Source organism: Oncorhynchus mykiss, chromosome 29, assembly GCF_057628025.1.
Source record: "Oncorhynchus mykiss isolate SJ-2025 chromosome 29, ASM5762802v1, whole genome shotgun sequence".
Taxonomy (NCBI): Eukaryota; Metazoa; Chordata; class Actinopteri; order Salmoniformes; family Salmonidae; genus Oncorhynchus; species Oncorhynchus mykiss.
This window is the reverse complement of record NC_143050.1, coordinates 24,129,303-24,150,214: the sequence shown is the minus strand read 5'-3', so window position 1 is coordinate 24,150,214 and position 20,912 is coordinate 24,129,303. Positions and strand designations below refer to the sequence as shown.

Genomic DNA, 20,912 nt, shown 5'->3' with positions numbered 1-20,912 from the left:
TTGACAGCGTAGCTGTGTCTGTGTTTGTTGTGGCTGCAGATCAGCAGGCTTGCGTCATGTCAGCATTATCCTGCTGCTAAATGCTGCCATAGTGAAGAGGTCTTGTGTAGCCTCCTGGTGAGAACACACCGTTTTCCTTATCTGCCTCTGGTGACCTTCATCTAGCTTGAAATATGGCACCCTTTTCTATTGCAGATGGAAGAAAAACATATTTTTTTACTGTCTGTCTGTCTGTCTGTCTGAATCCCCTTATCTGAGCATTTCTCACAACCTACTCCCCTCATGGTTCCTGTGTGTTATCCCCCCAAAATCTCCTGGAAATGATTTTACAGCAGTTTTGGATCTCTTTATTACAATACCACTATAGCATCCAGTATCAAGCTACAGAGGTTTCCACTACAGTAATGTGGATTCCTCCCTAAGAAATAAACTTACACTGAAGGTCTGCCCCGGCATAAAGCTACAGTAAACTTGGTTAACACGAGGGAGGTTTTCCTCAATGGGTTTATCAGACGTTTAGGAGCTTAACTTTAGCCCTGTCAATCATTCCAGTGGAGGATATTTTGTACTGTACTTTGCTCTCCACTGCTGCAGGCTACAGACCTTTTTTTAGATGTTGGTGTATAGATTTTAATATGGTCATTTCAAACACTTTGTCACCTTAAATGAATATGCAACCTGCGTGTGAATGTTTAAAAATTTAAGCCACTTTTATCCATTTTCTCTTAAGATAAAATGTCAAATGGCATAACATACAACTTTGGACTGAAAAGTAACATCAGCAAACCAGACCATGGATTCTAGTATTGCAGATACATGTATCTACAGGATGTGTATCTCCAGCTGTGTCCTTTTTAGGAAAGTGATACATGAGGGTATTCAGGGCCGGAAACAGGTGTTATTGCGAATTATTTGTAGACTGGAAGGGTGAACACCATGTAGGTTGCATCTGTGGACATGTTGATTGGTAAACTCCTGCAATGGAAGTGAGATGTTCTGTTTTACATCCACAGAAGCTTGTGGATCCATCTGGAAAGAGGGGGGCTTAAATGCTTTAAAGCATGAATGGAAGGACTAATGCACTTTTACAGATCTATGCGGTTGTTGCTTGTATAGTATTTTCCCATTTGTTGTTCCAAGCACACGCCTTCCCAGCAGCCCCGGCAGTGTTTGATAGGGCCAGTCGTTCTGGGTTACAGCGACGCCACTGATAAATGAGCCAGTCAGGCGGTGGGAGGGGTTGAATGAGGCTGATAATTGTTTAGGCAACAAGGAAGGACTGTGATTGACGACCTACTAGGGCTGGGTGATATATTCAAGTTTGTTTTAGCGCGATATGGAAAATGCCTGTATCGCAATAATCGAGGTTCTGTTATAACGTAACGTTTTACAAATGCAGCATCTCACTGTCTCTGTCAGCCCAATGTCGAATCATGTCCCAATCGCGTGCCAACACATGCACAGAGGTTATCCACCAATCACAGCCCTAGACAGCCTTTCACAAGAAAAGTTTGAGATGGAAGGAGAATGGATGCATTGACCATTACATGGCGAAATACAGTGGGGAGAACAACTATTTGATACACTGCCGATTTTGCAGGTTTTCCTACTTACAAAGCATGTAGAGGTCTGTAATTTTTATCATAGGTACACTTCAACTGTGAGAGACGGAATCTAAAAAAAAATCCAGAAAATCACATTGTATGATTTTTAAGTAATTACTTTGCATTTTATTGCATGACATAAGTATTTGATACATCAGAAAAGCAGAACTTAATATTTGGTACAGAAACCTTTGTTTGCAATTAGAGATCATACGTTTCCTGTAGTTCTTGACAAGGTTTGTACACACTGCAGCAGGGATTTTGGCCCACTCCTCCATACAGACCTTCTCCAGATCCTTCAGGTTTCGGGGCTGTCGCTGGGCAATAGGACTTTCAGCTCCCTCCAAAGATGTTCTATTGGGTTCAGGTCTGGAGACTGGCTAGGCCACTCCAGGACCTTGAGATGCTTCTTACGGAGCCACTCCTTAGTTGCCCTGGCTGTGTGCTTCGGGCCGTTGTCATGCTGGAAGACCCAGCCACGACCCATCTTCAATGCTCTTACTGAGGGAAGAAGGATGTTGGCCAAGATCTCGCGATACATGGCCCCATCCATCCTCCCCTCAATATGGTGCAGTCGTCCTGTCCCCTTTGCAGAAAAGCATCCCCAAATAATGATGTTTCCACCTCCATGCTTCACGTTGGGATGGTGTTCTTGGGGTTGTACTCATCCTTCTTCTTCCTCCAAACACGGCGAGTTGAGTTTAGACCAAAAAGTCCTATTTTTGTCTCATCAGACCACATGACCTTCTCCCATTCCTCCTCTGGATCATCCAGATGGTCATTGGCAAACTTCAGACGGGCCTGGACATGCGCTGGCTTGAGCAGGGGGACCTTGCGTGCACTGCAGGATTTTAATCCATGACGGCGTAGTGTGTTACTAATGGTTTTCTTTGAGACTGTGGTCCCAGGTCTCTTCAGGTCATTGACCAGGTCCTGCTGTGTAGTTCTGGGCTGATCCCTCACCTTCCTCATGATAATTGATGCCCCATGAGGTGAGATCTTGCATGGAGCCCCAGACCGAGGGTGATTGGCCGTCATCTTGAACTTCTTCCATTTTCTAATAATTGCACCAACAGTTGTTGCCTTCTCACCAAGCTGCTTGCCTATTGTCCTGTAGCCCATCCCAGCCTTGTGCAGGTCTACAATTTTATCCCTGATGTCCTTACACAGCACTCTGGTCTTGGCCATTGTGTAGAGGTTGGAGTCTGTTTGAGTGTGTGGACAAGAGTCTTTTATACAGGTAACGAGTTCAAACAGGTGCAGTTAATACAGGTAATGAGTGGAGAACAGGAGGGCATCTTAAAGAAAAACTAACAACTAAAACGAACAGCCTGAATTCTTACTGGTTGGTAGGTGATCAAATACTTATGTCATGCAATAAAAAGCAAATTAATTACTTAAAAGATCATATAATGTGATTTTATGGATTTTTATTTTAGTTTCCGTCTCTCACAGTTGAAGTGTACCTATGATAAAATGTTACAGACCTCTCTACATGCTTTGTAAGTAGGAAAACCTGCAAAATCGGCAGTGTATCAAATACTTGTTCTCCCCACTGTATATGGTTTCAGTCTTTACAGTAGAAAAGTCATGCTTTAAAAAGCTGCTAGGTACAGTTGACCACAAATATCAGCTGCCAAGCCGTAGGTATTTAACTGAAGAAGGCCTGCCGCGATTATACACTGCTACCGGCGAAAGAGTCGCAGAGAAGCTGGCTAGTGTTTCTTATTTTTCCACCACAGTCGATCTATGGTCGAGCAGAACGTCAGAGCCGTACCGAAGTTTGACAGTCCACTACATCAATGAACACTGGAAATTGCGAAATGTCTGCCTCCAGACGTCTAACTTCCCCGATGATCATACGGGTGAAGTAATGGCCCAGGATCTCAACGACTCTGGCGTCGTGGAAGATGAGCGAAGACCAACAGGTGTACATGACAACTGACAGCAGGAGCAACATGATAAAAACATGGCTCTTGAACAACTGATTGTTGTATTCCCAAAAATGATTATATAAATTACATATTCAAACAGCTAGTGGTCAAACATTACTTAACAATAGAATATACGTGTGGGTGTTATTAATTTGTTTTGCACAAATAGATGTGTGTGTGTGTGTTTGTTTGTTTGTTTGTACACACCTCAATTTCTTGTTATTTATATATAAATAAAATCTCGTGACTCTTCGAAACCTCTGAATTTTTTTTATATATTACTTTTAGGCCATATCGCCCAGCCCTATGACCTACAGTATACAATGACAGGGAGAGAAAACACTAGCCTAAATGCATAGGTATACCCAAATGTTAGGATGTAAATAACACTTCTTATTTTAATTAGAAAGGGCCAGACAAAAGGTGTCAAATGTTCAGTAGACAAAATGAAACTACATTGACAGTTTTGCCCCCCACAGCCCCGTCCCCCAATGCACCAGCGACCATCAAATGAACAAAAGAGAAAGACAAAGGAAAATAGAGAGCAAAAATCATGAAAGCAAAGCCAACTGAATATGTTTGAGTGCATGTATGGCACTATTTACATGTGTGTCCATGTATGTGCACGTGTGTGCATTTTGAATGAGAGTGTGTGTGTGTATGCATGTGTTCAAACACCTGCAAGGCTTCAGGCTCAGGCAAACAGGCATTAGCTGTAACGATACTGTCCCTCTGTAATTCAAACTTTCTTTTTATTTTATTTTGACTTTCTTTTTTACTTCTTGCTTCATTGTAGGACAATAAATATGCTATAGAGTTGCCATGGAGCCTAGATTTTACATGGGGATAAGGAAGAAATGCATTCAACTGCCAAGCCTTATCAGTTCTCCCAGGATTTTAAACTGAGTGTTGTTCTTGGACATGAACTTGCAGTTGGTAAATGTAGAGTTTAACGCAAACGTTATGCAGAAAGTCAAGAAGACTGATGGAATAATGGAAATACAACCAGCGTTGATGTCATGGAAACATTTAAATTAGATTTAAAACATTTATTTGTGAAATGCCATTTGCGATCAGAGCTTATAACAATAGCCCTAGGCCACGCTTGGCTTTCTCCCCTTGGCAGAATGGCGACTCCTGGTATCAACAGTAGCTTCACTGTATTTAGGCTACACTATCAGCTGCACATGCACATTTGCATGTCCTATTGCTCATGCAAAACCCTGCACTGGTTTTCAAGTACTCACTCATGTGTACTGCTTATCAGTTTGGTAGAGAGATACATCAAGCTCCTGTAATTTGGCTGCCAAATGTCCTTCTAATTCTGGGTCACTAGAAACATGAACACATTTGTAAACAATCATGTTGAAGCCTAGCTTAATTAGGAATATGGTTCTGAACAAGGTAGATTAAAAAGTCGACATTCTGAGGTGATATTGTGTTATCTGTACCAAATGAATCTGCCAGTCAGTGTTCAGAATGTCTATTTCTCTAGTCTGTGTATTCTAGCAATGCACTGCTTTTTTTTTCTCTTTTGAATTTGAGCAATTGAGTAAATTGCCTTATTCAATGTTGTAATACAGCCGTACTATATGGCGCCACTGATACACTGGCACTTATTTAGAATGGTCTCCTGTACTTTGTTACACAGTGGGGAGAGTGGAGCAGGGAAGACCGAGAGCACCAAGCTGCTGCTCAGACAGATCATGGAGCTGTGCAGAGCCAACTCACAGCTAGAGCAACAGATACTACAGGTAAGACTCTACCATGCGCATACCTACACCAATGCTACCATATTGCAGGAAAGAGCTATGTCATTCTCCATACTATGAGCAACAGAAATTGCCGGGAAGACAGAGGTCTGTTATTATACCAATAACAATGCTGACTTTTATCAGACAAATGACAGTAATAACAAATTGGGTTGGCTGTTGGAGGTATGAGAGACATACTGCAGCTAGACCAGTTTTGACATGTCCCTTCTACAACACTTCAGGATTGCCCTCATACCTCAGTTTAAATCAATATGGACATGGAATTTGCATGATATGAACAGAATGGGACACTCCTCTTATTGCCAATGCCTCAGACATAGTTTGAATAGGAGTTGGATGTTGATCCAAGGCTACTTTGCCAGCTTACTTTCAGAGTATTCAGCAGCAGTAGCACTGATGGACTGATGAATGACGTGTGGTCCCACCTTGACATCATCTTGATATTCACCTCTGTGTGTAGTTGTCACGGTAAATACAGGGCTTGTGACCTGCTCGTAACACTCATTCCGCGTTCAAAACAACTGGGAACTCTGGTCAAATCATGGCGTCCGTGATCTTCAGGTCAGAAAGTCTGAGCTCTAGAAAGAGGCCCAAGTTCCCGAGTTGGATGACCGTTCAAATCTATTTTTCCCAGTCGGAGCTTGTTTTTCCCCCCCAGAGTTCCCAGTTGTTTTGAACGCACTGAAGTCGGAAGTCGAAGATTTCCAAGTTCCCAGTTGTTTTGAACGCGACATCATTCCAACGTCTGTGTGTCAGCCATTTTAGTGAGTCACTCAGTTGAAAAAGGGATGTTTAAGGTCATACTTTGTTCTTTTACGGTCCCACCTTCAGGTTGACGTGTTTTTTTATGGGCGAGAAACAATGAAATGTCACGATTGCGTCAAAGAAAGGGTTTGGCTTTTCTTAAAATAGCCTTGATTGTTGTATTCCTATAGGCCTGCCCACTGCCTGTTCAAAGAATGTAGCAGTGATAAAGAGGTGTGTTCTAGAAGGTATAATAACGTTGAATAGGTTAGGTTACCTAAGTCCCAGCATTCACCATTCTGTACCAACAAACCGAGCACACCATGCACTATGCAGAGACCCACACTTGGGAAATTAACCAATTGGCGTAGACCTCATTTCATTGCACACCACTCGTAGACCGTAGTCTCAGGTTACCTACTATTTACCATGGGTCCAACTGAAACAGCTGAGTCTTGTCAAATGGCAAAACATTACCCAGTAACACAAAAGCATGTTTTTCTAGTTAGATGTGTAGCTGATGAGACTGCACAGTGGAGTGTACCGGTTTGAACTCGCCCAACATGGAATCCCAGTCCAGAAATGCTACACATTGGATTGGCTACATCCAGTTTGACATCGTAGGACATTTTATTTGGTTTGTTTATAAAAAATGAATGTAGGAAACCCTCTAAGTCTGAAGTAAATGAGGAATTATAGAGATACCTAGATAAGACTGTTTTGTCTGGCATGTATTAGCTCAAGGTTCTCTCCAATTTTACAAAAACAAATTCTGGATTCTACTACCGTTTTATGCCTATACAGTGCATTTGGAAAGTATTCAGGCTCCTTGACTTTTTCTACATTGTTACGTTACAGCCTTATTCTAAAATGTATTCAATTGTTTTCTTCCCTTCATCAGTCTACACACAACACCCCCATACTGACAAATCAAAAACAGGTTTTTAGAAGTATCACACTTACATAAGTATTCAGACCCTTTACTTTGTTGAAGGACCTTTGGCAGCAATTACAGCCTCAAGTCTAATTGGGTTTGACGCTACAAGCTTGGCACACCTGTATTTGGGGAGTTTCTCCCATTCTTCTCTGCCAATCCTCTCAAGCTCTGGCAGGCTGGATGGGGAGCATCGCTGCACAGCTATTTTCAGGCTTTTCCACAGATGTTCGATCGGGTCCTGAGTGCTCTGGAGCAGTTTTTCATCAAGGATCTCTCTGTACTTTGCTCCGTTCATCTTTCCCTCGATCCTGACTAGTCTCCCAGTCCAAGCCGTTGAAAAACATCCCCACGGCATGATGCTGCCACCCATGCTTCACGGTAGGATGTTGCCACGTTTCCTCCAGATGTGACGCTTGGCATTCAGGCCAAAGAGTTCAATCTTCATTTCATCAGACCAGAGAATCTTGTTTCTTATGGTTGGAGAGTCCTTTAGGTTCCTTCAGGCGGGATGTCGTGCATTTTCCTGAGGGGTAGCTTCCATCTGGCCACTCTTATCATAAAGGCCTTATTGGTGGATTGCTGCAGAGATGGTTGTCCTTCTGGAAGGTTCTCCCATCTCCACAGAGGAACTCTGGAGCTCTGTCAGTGACCATCAGGGTTCTTGGTCACCTCCCTGACCAAGTCCCTTCTCCCCTGATTGCTCAGTTTGTTGGGCAGCCAGCTCTAGGAATGGTGGTTCCAAACCTCTTCCATTTACGAATGATGGAGGCCACTGCGTTCTTGGGGACCTTCAATGCTGCAGAAATGTTTTGGTACCCTTCCCCAGATCTGTGCCCTAACACAATCCTGTATGGAAGGGCTATGGAGCATTTACTTCAACCTCTTGGCTTGGTTTTTGATCTGACATACACTGTCAACTGTGGCACATTTTTATATAGACAGGTTTGTGCGCCTTTCCGAATCATGTCCAAAGGGTCTAAATACTTATGTAAATAAGGTATTTCATTTGGATTTTTTTTTTTTTATGTGCAAAAATGTAAACCTGTTTTCTCTGTCATTGTAGGGTATTGTGTGTAGATTGAGGACGTGGTGCCCACATTCTGAAATATGATTTGTCCCCCTCAGTCTTATCATTGGAATGTGGTATAAAACAGGGAAACGGTGTGCTTTAGGACCATGCGGCCGCCTCCGAGTGGTCGGGTAGGCTGTTTTTGGAGTGTGCATCCGACTGGGTAAAAAAAAAAATAGAATCCCTCCCTCACTTCTGAAACCAAAGTTGCGCCCCTGTTCAGCATGGTTGACCGCTTGAGGGGAAGGGGGCAGGAGAGATGGTCTCTATCTTCTGTTGTATTAACTATGCTGTGTATTCCCCCTCATTCATAGTAGTGTTCAGTGATAGTTGAAAGTGATATAGCATCAATCAAGTGATGCTATGATAACCTTATCTAATGGCTACATATACAGTATTATGTTGTAGGATTGTCATCCATCATGACCAAAGGTTATTATCTGCTTTGATATTGGAGAAGTATGATCTAATGCACACCCCTTTGGAATGTCATTGGACACATGTTGAGGATGGTCCTTTTGAAATAAGATGGTGGTATAGCGCTGTGCTTTTTCTTCGTGTACTACAGTACGGTCCACTGTGTTGCATTGGTTACCAAACTTGTTCTCATTGTGACCGAAATGAAAAGCTTTAGAATTTTCTTGTGACCCACCAAATACACACAACCACGTTTCTGGATTTCTGCCACAACCCAAGAGACACTTCCTTCCTACCATTTTGGAATCTCAAACGGAATATCATAACATCATGGATGTTTTACTTTTCTACCTCTTTTTGACTTCCTCTTGGCTCCCCCACTGTGATGATTACTATGGTAAACACACAGACTTGACCGACACCTCTCTCCGGCCCCTGTTTTCTCACGCCTGTCTCATGGTACGAGAAGTTCTCTGTGGGACACGGGATGAGACTGAGGGCCTCGAGGAAAACTAGGAAGTGTGGGGAAATTCCTCCAGCCTTTCTGGGGAATTGCATCACTGGGACTTGGTGGGAGTGATTGGCTGGCTCCTTGGCTGTGAGCTAGGGTTCAGAGAAAGGCTGTGTTTGACAACACTTTTTATTACACTGATGTTATTTCGGGGTACATGTGGTTGTAGTAGACATGGATTTGATTAGCTTGTATGGCTTAGGTCAGTATTCTGTAATGTACTGTACATTTGCTGGTTATTCTCACAAGTGTTACAGCTGCATGTTCTCTTCAGTCAGGGTGCTGATGAAGTATTCTAGACCTTTTTGGAACAGTGGAAAATGCAGTTCAACTGACCACTAAAAAACAGAGTAAGAATGGAAATATGGGTTTTCAGATATACTGTAGCCACATGTTCAAAGTCACTACTTTTTCTATGCCACGTAATGGTTTGCTTGCGTGTCTGCAGAGCAGGGATAATTGGGAGAGCCAAAGGGGGAGTACAGAGTTCCAGCAGTCAATAAAACATATTTTCCAGAGTTTCACATCTTCCATTTCCCCCTGCTGTTCTGCTGCGGTCTTCTGATGAGTTTGAGACAATCGTAGGTTCACTGAGTCCAAGTAAACATTCATAATGCAAACACTTTTTCATAAATCACTGTTCACACCATACAGTTATGTTTCATTCATTGTACTTAAAGTGCTCCCTGGAACAAGTACATGGTATTGACGATCTCACTTGACTATTCCTAATATGGTACATCTTCTACCCTCTCTGACTGTTGTCAACAGTTGGCCTGGTAATTGACGGGATGGGGGAAGTGAGAACTTAGAGGTTAAGAGTGAAATATGTTGAAAGGCTGACAGGAAATCCTGTGTCATTTACTCCTACCTCGGCATGCAATCCCCTCATTGTGGTCACAGCCAGGACATTGGTTTCATTACAATCATGTGTTTTGCATTATTGTTTAAAAACAAGTATATTGCTCTCGCTGCATTCTTTTATATGTTTGCTAATGTTCATTTGTTAACTTTTGCACACAGGTTGATAAGTCATCACCACCACATTTTTGATGGTCTGCTAGAGTTCAACACACTGACATGACTTGTAATCTAGTTATATCGAGTTGAAGGCGATGTTACAAAGTGTTTTATAGCTTCAATATGCCATCAGTTTTCCCTGAATAACTGCATTGTATTCCTCGCCCATCTTTCACTTCCTTCATTCTCCTGAGGTGTCTATATATCATTAATTTACACATGAATCCAATGACCTTTTAACTTTAGTATTCATTTCCCCTGGGGAAAACTCTTGACCTTGCTCCTCTGCTATTGTGATATCTTGGTTTCAAAGTACCACATCCTTAACTTTCATGCTCTTTACTAGTCAGGAAACAAGTGAAAGGTTTCACTGGTCATGAATTCTGTATTGTATTGCATCCAGAGAACAATGCTATCATTCTTCCCTTGTTTATCCGATGATACAATCACGTTTTATTGGTCACATACACATGGTTAGCAGATGTTAATGCGAGTGTAGTGATGCTTGTGCTTCTAGTTCCGACTGCAGTAAAAACTAACAAGTAATCTAACAATTTCCCAACAACTACCTAATACACTCCAATCTAGAGAGGTGAATGAGAATAAGTACAGTTGAAGTCGGAGGTTTACATACACTTAGGATAGTCATTAACACTTGTTTTTCAAGCACTCCACAAGTTTCTTGTTAACAAACTATAGTTTGGCAAGTCAGTTAGGACATCTACTTTGTGCATGACACAAGTAATTTTAACAATTGTTTACAGACAGTTTATTTCACTTATAATTCACTGTATCACAATTCCAGTGGGTCAGAAGTTTACATACACTAGGTTGACTGTGCCTTTAAACAGCTTGGAAAATTCCAGAAGATTTCAAGGCTTTAGAAGCTTCTGATAGGCTAATTGACATCATTTGAGTCAATTGGAGGTGTATCCGTGGATGTATTTCAAGGCCTACCTTCAAACTCAGTGCCTCTTTACTTGACATCATGGGAAAATAAAAAATAACCTAGACCTCAGAAATAAAATTGTAGACCTCCACAAGTCTGGTTCATCCTTGGGAGCAATTTCCAAACTCCTGAAGGTACCACGCTCATCTGTACAAACAATAGTACGCAAGTATAAACACCATGGGACCACACAGCTGTCATACCAATCAGGAAGGAGACGCGTTCTTTCTCCAAGAGATGAATGTACTTTTGTGCGAAAAGTGCAAATCAATCCCAGAACAACAGCAAGGACCTTGTGAGATGCTGGAGGAAACAGGTCCTATATCGACATAACCTGAAAGGCCGCTCAGCAAGCAAGAAGCCATTGCTCCAAAACCGCCATTAAAAAAGCCAGAGTACGGTTTACAACTGCACATGGGGACAAAGATCGTACTTTTTGGAGAAATGTCTGATGAAACAAAAATAGAACTGTTTGACCGTAATGACCATCGTTATGTTTGGAGGAAAAAGGGGGAGGCTTGCAAGCCGACGAACACCATCCCAACTGTGAAGCACGGGGGTGGCAGCATCATGTTGTGGGGGTGCTTTGCAGCAGGAGGGACTGGTGTACTTCGCAAAATAGATGGAATCATGAGGAAAGAAAATTGTGGATATATTGAAGCTCAATATCTCAAGACATCAGCCAGGAAGTTAAAGCTTGGTTGCAAATGGGTCTTCCAAATGGACAAGGACCCCAAGCATACATCCAAAGTTGTGGCAAAATGGTTTAAGGACAATGAAGTCAAGCTATTGGAGTGGCTATCACAAAGCCCTGACCTCAATCCTACAGAAAATTTGTGGGCAGAACTGAAAAAGTGTGTGCGATCAAGGAGGCCTACAAACCTGACTCAGTTACACCAGCTCTGTTAGGAGGAATGGTCCAAAATTCCCCCAACTTATTGTGGGAAGCTTGTGGAAGGCTGCCTGAAACATTTGACCCAAGTTAAATAATTTAACAGGCAATGCTACCAAATACTAATTGAGTGTATGAAAACTTCTGACCCACTGGGAATGTGATGAAAGAAATATAAGCTGAAATAAGTAATTCTCTATTTTCTATTTTGACATTTCAAATTCTTAAAATAAAGTGGTGATCCTGACTCACCCCTGGACAGGGAATTTTTACAATGATTAAATGTCAGGAATATGAGAAACTGAGTTTAAATGTATTTGGCTAAGGTGTATGTAAACTTCCGACTTCAACTGTACAGTCGTGCCCAAAAGTTTTGAGAATGTCACACATATTAATATTCACAAAGTCTGCTGCCTCAGTTTGTATGATGGCAATTTGCATATACTCCAGAATGTTATGAAGAGTGATCAGATGAATTGCAAAGTCCCTCTTTGCCATGCAAATGAACTGAATACCCCAAAAACATTTCCACGGCATTTCAGCCCTGCCACAAAAGGACGAGCTGACATGTCAGTGATTCTCTCGTTAACACAGGTGTGAGTGAGGACAAGGCTGGAGATCACTCTGTCATGCTGATTTGAGTTTGAATAACAGACTGGAAGCTTCAAAAGGAGGGGGGTGCTTGGAATCATTGTTCTTCCTCTGTCAATCATGGTTAACTGCAAGGAAACACGTGCCGTCATTATTGCTTTACACAAAAAGGGCTTCACAGGCAAGGATATTGCTGCCAGTAAGATTGCACCTAAGTCAACCATTAATCGGATCATCAAGAACTTCAAGGAGAGCGGTTCAGTTGTTGTGAAGAAGGCTTCAGGGCGCCCAAGAAAGTCCAGCAAGCGCCAAGACCGTCTCCTGAAGTTGATTCAGCTGCGGGATCGGGGCACCACCTGTACAGAGCTTGCTCAGGAATGGCAGCCGGCAGGTGTGAGTGCATCTGCACGCACAGACTTTTGGAGGATGGCCTGGTGTCAAGAAGGGCAGCAAAGAAGCCACTTCTCTCCAGGAAACACATCAAGAACAGACTGGTATTCTGCAAAATGTACAGGGATTGGACTGTTGAGGACTGGGGTAAAGTAATTTTCTCTTAATCCCCTTTCCGATTGTTTGGGGCATCCAGAAAAAAGCTTGTCCGGAGAAGATGAGGTGAGCGCTACCATCAGTCATGTGTCGTGCCAACAGTAAAGCATCCAGAGACCATTCATGTGTGGGGTTGCTTCTCAGCCAAGGGAGTGGGCTCACTCACAGTTTTGCCTAAGAACACAGCCATGAATAAAAAAATGGTACCAACACATCCTCCGAGAGCAACTTTTCCCAACCGTCCAGGAACAGTTTAGGTGACGAACAATGCCTTTTCCAGCATGATGGAGCACCTTGCCATAAGGCAAAAGTGATAACTAAGTGGCTCGGGGAACAAAACATTGATATTTTGGGTTCATGGCCAGGAAACTCCCCAGATCTTAATCCCATTGAGAACTTGTGGTCAATCCTCAAGAGGCAGGTGGACAAACAAAACCCCACAAATTCTGACAAACTCCAAGCATTGATTATGCAAGAATGGGCTGCCATCAGTCAGGATGTTGCCCAGAAGTTAATTGACAGCATGCCAGGGCAGATTGCAGAGGTCATGAAAAAGTAGGGTCAACACTGCAAATATCAACTTCATGTAATTGTCAATAAAAGCCTTTGGCACTTATGAAATGCTTGTAATTATACTTCAGTATCCCATAGTAACATCTGACAATAATATCTAAAGACACTGAAGCAGCAACCTTTTGTGGAAATTAATATTTGTCATTCTCAAAACTTTTGGCCACGACTCTACATGTAAGTAAACTCAGCAAAAAAAGAAACGTCCTCTCACTGTCAACTACGTTTATTTTCAGCAAACAGCTTAATATATGTAAATATTTGTGTTTACATAAGATTCAACAACTGAGACATAAACTGAACAAGTTCCACAGACATGTGACTAACATAAATGGAATAATGTGTCCCTGTACAAAGGGGGGGTCAAAATCAAAAGTAACAGTCAGTATCTGGTGTGGCCACCAGCTATGGTGTGGCTGTCCTGCTATGTTGTTGTGCCCTATGATGCAGTGAATTGTTGTGCCCTACGATAGTGGCTGTCCTGCTATGTTGTTGTGCCCTATGATGCAGTCAGTTGTTGTGCCCTGCGATAGTGGCTGTCCCGCTATGTTGTAGTGCCCTATGAAACCGTGTTTAAACCCTTTACAATGAAGATCTGTGAAGTTATTTGGATTTTTTCAAATTATCTTTGAAAGACAGCGTCCTGAAAAAGGGACGTTTTCTTTTTTTGCTGAGTTTATATGGATGAGCGATTGCCGAGCTGCATAGGCAAGGTGCAATAGATGTTATAAAATACAGTATATACATCAAATTAAACTTTATTTGTTACATGTGCCAGATTCAATAAGTGTAGACCTTACCGTGAAATGCTTACTTCACGGTAAGGTCTACACTTGTTGTACTTGTAAGATATGTAAACATTATTAAAGTGGCATTTGTTTAAAGTGACTAGTGATCCATTTTATTGAAGTGGCCAGTGATTGTGTCTCAATGTAAGCAGCAGCCTCTCTGTGTTAGTGATGGCTGTTTAACAGTCTGATGGCCTTGAGATAGAAGCTGTTTTTCAGTCTCTCGGTCCCAGCTTTGATGCACCTGTACTGACCTCGCCTTCTGGATGGCAGCAGTGTGAATGGGCAGTGGCCCGGGTGGTGGTTGTCCTTGAATAAACCGTGTCCCTCTAATATAGTGTGGTCAGGCACACGGCTAGTGAACTACACAAATGCTGTATACCTCTTGGAAAGTTGCAAATCTATCGATGTCTTGTGATTAGGGCTTGGAAATGTTAAACTCCTGGCTCGATGTAGGATCACCATGATGTAAGCTCTGGTGCTGTACTGATCTTGTGCTGTATGGTATTTCTAGGTGAATCCTCTGCTGGAGGCCTTTGGCAATGCACAGACTGTGATGAATGACAACAGCAGTCGCTTCGGGAAGTACATTCAGCTGCGCTTCCACAACTCCTCAGGTGGGTGGGGGGGTGGGGGTGTGTATTCATCTATTGTGTGTACTTATGTTCATATTTGTTTATTTATACACTAAATGTATGTGGTGATTGCATTGATACGACAGACATGTAGAATGACTTGATCCTGTGTGTGTGTGGTGCTGTGCTCTTAACAGTAAAAGGAGCTAAGATCAACGAGTACCTCCTGGAGAAGTCTCGTGTGGTCCACCAGGATGAGGGCGAGAGAAACTTCCATATCTTCTACTGCATGCTGGCGGGCATCTCCCCGGAGGACAAAGACATGTATGGACTCCTGGACCCCACGCAGTACAGGTGGGTCCACTGTGATGTTATCATTCTGCAACGTTTCCTCCACAGGTAGTGATGACTCTGTGGGTGTGGTCTGGGAAGTTAGACATTTCCACAGAGTCATAGGGTCACACTGTAATAATTTAATTTTTTTATGTTTCTGACATAAACCAAGGTTTTTGTTTTGGAACTCTGATATCTAGTCTTAATGTTCCTTCCTGCCTTTTTTGGTTCTTATGGCTTATACAAATAGCGACCACATATAGTTCTCAGTGTTGTTCAGTATGTGTATGCTACTTGTATTTCACTTCTTCTTGACAGTTGAACAGGCCTAGGCCTGGAGTGAAATGCTAGTTATTTAAACAATGTGGTGTTTGTAGTGCGCTATGATGCAGTCAGTTGCTGTGCCCTACGATAGTGGCTACCCTGCTATGTTGTTGTGCCCTATGATGCAGTGAGTTGTTGTGCCCTGCGATAGTGGCTGTCCTGCTATGTTGTAGTGCCCTATGATGCAGTCAGTTGTTGTGCCCTGCGATAGTGGCTGTCCCGCTATGTTGTAGTGCCCTATGATACAGTGCAGCAATGTAGAAGCCTCAAAGTGTTTGTCAATCAGATATGCATTATGCGTTGACCGTTATGCCCCCTACATATGTAGCCTGTGTGTGTGTTCTGTGCTCACTCATCAGATCTGTATAAATGTGTTTCTGTGGCTGTGTCTGTCAGGTATCTGAATGGGCGGTACGGCTCTGAGGACATAGTGAGGAAATGGGGGGAGAAGTACAGTGAAGTGTGTAACGCAATGGACATGGTGGGATTTCAGGAACAGGTAAGACCTCTCTGAAACTCTTTCTCATCCATCCGTTTGCAGTATGTCAGCCATGAGGGCAACATCTGAATCTGATTGATTGTACTTTGTTGGACTAATTGGTTGATTGACTGATAAACAAATTGTTAGATGTTATTAACCAGTTGATAAATGACCAATTGATTGACTGACAGATGGACTGATTGTATATATGTATATGTTGTGTCATCAGGAGAAGGTAGACATGATGACTATCCTGGCAGGGATCCTGTCTTTGGGAAACATCATGTTTGAGCCCACAGAGACCGACGTGCTCAGGGTCACTGGCAAGTCCATGGGCTGGCTCAAAGCCACAGCTGTGAGTCTACATCCTCCTCCACTCCTTCTTTGCCATTCTTTCTTTTGCTCTCAAGGAAATGGCTAGTCTGGCAGTATCAATTATTACGAACGTGAGAGGATGGTACTGCCAAACCAATAGATTCATGAATAAGCTAATTAAAATGGGTGGCTACAGAGTATATTTTGGGTTCTCGAGTGGGCCAGCGGTCTAAGGCACTGCATCTCAGTGCAAGAGGTGTCACTACAGACCCTGGTTTGATTCCAGGCTGTAACACAACCGGCCAGGATTGGGAGTCCCATAGGGCGGCGCACAATTAGCTCAGCGTCGTTAGGGTTTGTCCAGGGAAGGCCGTCATTGTAAATAAGAATTTGTTCTTAACTGACTTGCCTAGTTAAATAAAATAAACATTTAATTCCATTTGGCCTCGTTTAGTAGCAGCTTCTGTTAACATATGCAGTTTACTTATTGACCTATTGGTGTTTTCTAAGATTACAGTAGGCATTTTTGACCTTTTCCTCCATAAATGTTCATCAGTGGTATTGACATAGCAAAATATAAACTACAAGAACAGTTCCAATCAACAGTTTACAGTAGAAGAGTCATCTGATAGTGGTTTATGCAGCAGAAGGAAGGGGTCCAACGACTAAGCTAGGGGAAGAAACTGTTGATTATCAGTCCTGAGCATACATGGTAAAAAAACAAACAAGGGGATTTTTGAGGCAATCACTACAGTACTTTCTTTACAAAATCACCTCTGACCTTTATAACATGGGCAGCTGCTGGCTCATGGAGACAGTTTTGACACTTTGTGTGTTCTTTTCAACTAGTTTGTGTGTCCATGATATTTAAACGTTCTGCTGCGTCTGTTCGTTTGCGTATGCATAGATCCACATGCTATTTAAACAGGTGATCGTGTGTGTGCGTGCCTTCAATTTAAACAGGTGAATGATTGCACCCTGCTCCGCTGTCCCTCTTGATTAGCAGCCCTCCCAGGCCGGCAGTGGGCTGAGGCAACATCTGGCCAGCTTAGATAAGACACAGGGTCACGAGGGGCTATATTTGGAGTTTAATGGAGAGGTACTGCTCACGATGCTAGGTTAACTTCCACCTGACGCAGGATCAGCTGGTCTTTGCCCAGTTTTCATCGTCATCATTATGAGCAAAACATCTTCACAGATCTGGATACTGAGGGGATTTGGGTTCTAGCAACAGGGGTGATTAGGGCACGCTAGCAACAGGGGTGATTAGGGCACATTAGCAACAGGGGTGATTAGGGCACGCTAGCAACAGGGGTGATTAGGGCACGCTAGCAACAGGGGTGATTAGGGCACGCTAGCAACAGGGGTGATTAGGGCACGCTAGCAACAGGGCACGCTAGCAACAGGTGTCCGACCACTGTAATTGCTTCTCCCTTCGTGATCCTAATGCTAAACTGTTGCTAATATAGACAAACACAAAATATTTGGTTCCTGACTGTCCACTGACTATTACTGGGTATCCAGATATGAAGCAAATGTATAGTTTGAGTGAAATATACTTTTTGGGGGGCTAATAGTACAAATCTATAGCATTAGGACTGTTTCCCCTTTTTTAACATTGATTAATTGAAAGTATTGCTGTCTGAGGATGGTCTTTGTTTGATGTTTGGCAGGTTTTTGCATGATAGCATTGCCTAGCAATGCCATGACCTTAGCTTTGCATGTTCAATAGGGCCACGTCTGGGCTAAAAGGGCCTTGGGGCTGGGTTATCTAGGAGCTATTGTGTGTAAGGTTGTGTACTTTGTACACTTTCTGTGCCTATGTTTTTGTGTGTTAATCTGATCATGGAAGTATCCCTTTAACACGTGGATACTGTTTGTCTCTGCGTGCAGTTTGATGGAAGTTGTTGACTGTCATTAACGCTGTTAGCATGCTAGTAGATACCGTAAACTTCCAGTCATTGTGCTAACGCTAGTTAGTATTGGCTTGCGAAACTACCTCTAACTTCTTTTATACTGGATGCAGAGACATACAAATGACTCTGGGGAAGTAGATGACGGATCATTAAGGATCATTGACAAAATCCTGAAGTATCCCTTTTAATATTGGTGTGTTTGCCTTCTCAGGGTCAGTTTGGGGTGCAGGAGGAGGAGTTGCTGAGGAGTCTGACCTGTACTCTGTCTGTGACGAGAGGAGAAGCCATCCGCAGGCTGCACAACCAGCAGCAGGCCGAGGGTAAGGAGAAAAGCTCTGGTCCAGGATCCGCTTCCCTTACCACATCACCTTAGCCATTAGAAAGGAGGGCCTGAGTCCGTATTAACCACCATGGATACTAACTGTTGTTGGGCCTCTAGAACCCAGTTTCGTAATTCATTTGGGCTTTCCATGAAACTGGAGAGCACACGGTTTATGTACATTCCTGACCGTGCTAGAACAGTATGAAAGAACATTACAGGATACGGTTTAATACAGTAAATGTACCGTGTCTTACTAATGCCAGCCAATGATGTCCCTAAGATATTTGACAATTTTTTTGTGTTTTCACCCTAATGGTTAAGGTTAGGATTAAGGGAGGGTAAACTGACCACAACTTCCTCCTCGTGTGTTTAAAGAAGGCCCATGTCTGTCTGACCAACCACTGTAAATTGTATTGGATTTATTAAAGATCCTCATTAGTTCCTGCAAAGGCAGCAGCTACTCTTCCTGGGGTCCAGCAACATTAGGCAGTTATATATACAATTTAAAAATATTACATGACATTACATTTCATAGCACATTTAGTGTGTTCCCTCAGGCCACTAATCTACTACCACATATCTACAATACAAAATCCATATGTACGTGTGTAGAGTGAGTGTCTTATCATGTGTGTGTCTCTCTTCAGTCTCCGCTGTTCCATATGGTGTTTTTAAAAAAAACTCTGATTCTACTGCTTGCATCAGTTACCTGATGTGGAATAGAGTTCCATGTAGTCATGGTTCTATGTAGTACTGGGCGACTCCCATAGTCTGTTCTGGACTTGGGGATTTTGAAGAGACCTTTTGGTGGTATGTCTCAATCTCACACAAATCATCAAGGAACCCACCAGGTACAACCCTAAATCTGTAAACAAGGGCACCCTCATAGACGTCATCCTGACCAACTGGCCCTCCAAATACACCTCCGCTGTCTTCAACCAGGATCTCAGCGATCACTGCCTCATTGCCTGTATCCGCTACGGATCCGCAGTCAAATGACCACCCCTCATCACTGTCAAACGCTCCCTAAAACACTTCTGTGAGCAGGCCTTTCTAATCGATCTGGCCCGGGTATCCTGGAAGGATATTGACTTCATCCCGTCAGTTGAGGATGCCTGGTCATTCTTTAAAAGTAACTTCCTCACCATTTTAGATAAGCATGCTCCGTTCAAAAAATGCAGAACTAAGAACAGATATAGCCCTTGGTTCACTCCAGACCTGACTGCCCTCAACCAGCACAAAAACATCCTGTGGCGGACTGCAATAGCATCGAATAGTCCCCGCAATATGCAACTGTTCAGGGAAGTCAGGAACCAATACACGCAGTCAGCCAGGAAAGCAAAGGCCAGCTTCTTCAGGCAGAAATTTGCATCCTGTAGCTAACTCCAAAAAGTTCTGGGACACTGTGAAGTCCATGGAGAACAAGAGCACCTCCTCCCAGCTGCCCACTGCACTGAGGCTAGGTAACACGGTCACCACCGATAAATCAATGATTATCGAAAACTTCAACAAGCATTTCTCAACGGCTGGCCATGCCTTCCTCCTGGCTACTCCAACCTCGGCCAACAGCTCCGCCCCCCCCCCCTGCAGCTACTCGCCCAAGCCTCTCCGGGTTCTCCTTTACCCAAATCCAGATAGCAGATGTTCTGAAAGAGCTGCAAAACCTGGACCCGTACAAATCCGCTGGGCTAGACAATCTGGACCCTCTGTTTCTGAAACTATCCGCCGCCATTGTCGCAACCCCTATTACCAGCCTGTTCAACCTCTCTTTCATATCGTCTGAGATCCCCAAGGATTGGAAAGCTGCCGCAGTCATCCCCCTCTTCAAAGGGGCGGCAGGGTAGCCTAGTGGTTAGAGCGTTGGCCTAGTAACCGAAAGGTTGCAAGTTCATATCCCCGAGCTGACATGGTACAAATCTGTCGTTCTGCCCCTGAACAGGCAGTTAACCCACTGTTCCTAGGCCGTCATTGAAAATAAGAATTTGTTCTTAACTAGCTTGCCTAGTTAAATGAAGGTAAAAATAAAAAATAAAATAAAAATAAAAAGGGGGAGACACCCTGGACCCAAACTGTTACAGACCAATACCCATCCTGCCCTGCCTATCTAAGGTCTTCGAAAGCCAAGTCAACAAACAGGTCACTGACCATCTCGAATCCCACCGTACCTTCTCCGCTGTGCAATCTGGTTTCCGAGCTGGTCACGGGTGCACCTCAGCCACGCTCAAGGTACTAAACGATATCATAACCGCCATCGATAAAAGACAGTACTGTGCAGCCGTCTTCATCGACCTTGCCAAGG

At 43.2% G+C, this 20,912-nt stretch overlaps 1 protein-coding gene across 3 annotated transcripts in view; it reads left to right on the top strand.

Moving 5' to 3' along the window:
• Nucleotides 1–20,912, top strand: part of LOC110509844 (myosin-IIIb) — a 58,363-nt gene that overhangs the window by 15,318 nt on the left and 22,133 nt on the right. For all 3 annotated transcript variants that reach the window (XR_016493289.1, XM_090226850.1, XM_090226851.1), the window contains exons 4-9: nt 5,190–5,292; nt 14,862–14,964; nt 15,120–15,276; nt 15,976–16,078; nt 16,290–16,415; nt 18,503–18,611. Coding sequence is in view for 2 of the 3 variants with exons in the window: in XM_090226850.1 (XP_090082976.1) it covers nt 5,190–5,292; nt 14,862–14,964; nt 15,120–15,276; nt 15,976–16,078; nt 16,290–16,415; nt 18,503–18,611 (701 nt within the window). In the remaining variant the exon portion in view is untranslated. The remainder of the gene's footprint in view (nt 1–5,189; nt 5,293–14,861; nt 14,965–15,119; nt 15,277–15,975; nt 16,079–16,289; nt 16,416–18,502; nt 18,612–20,912) is intronic.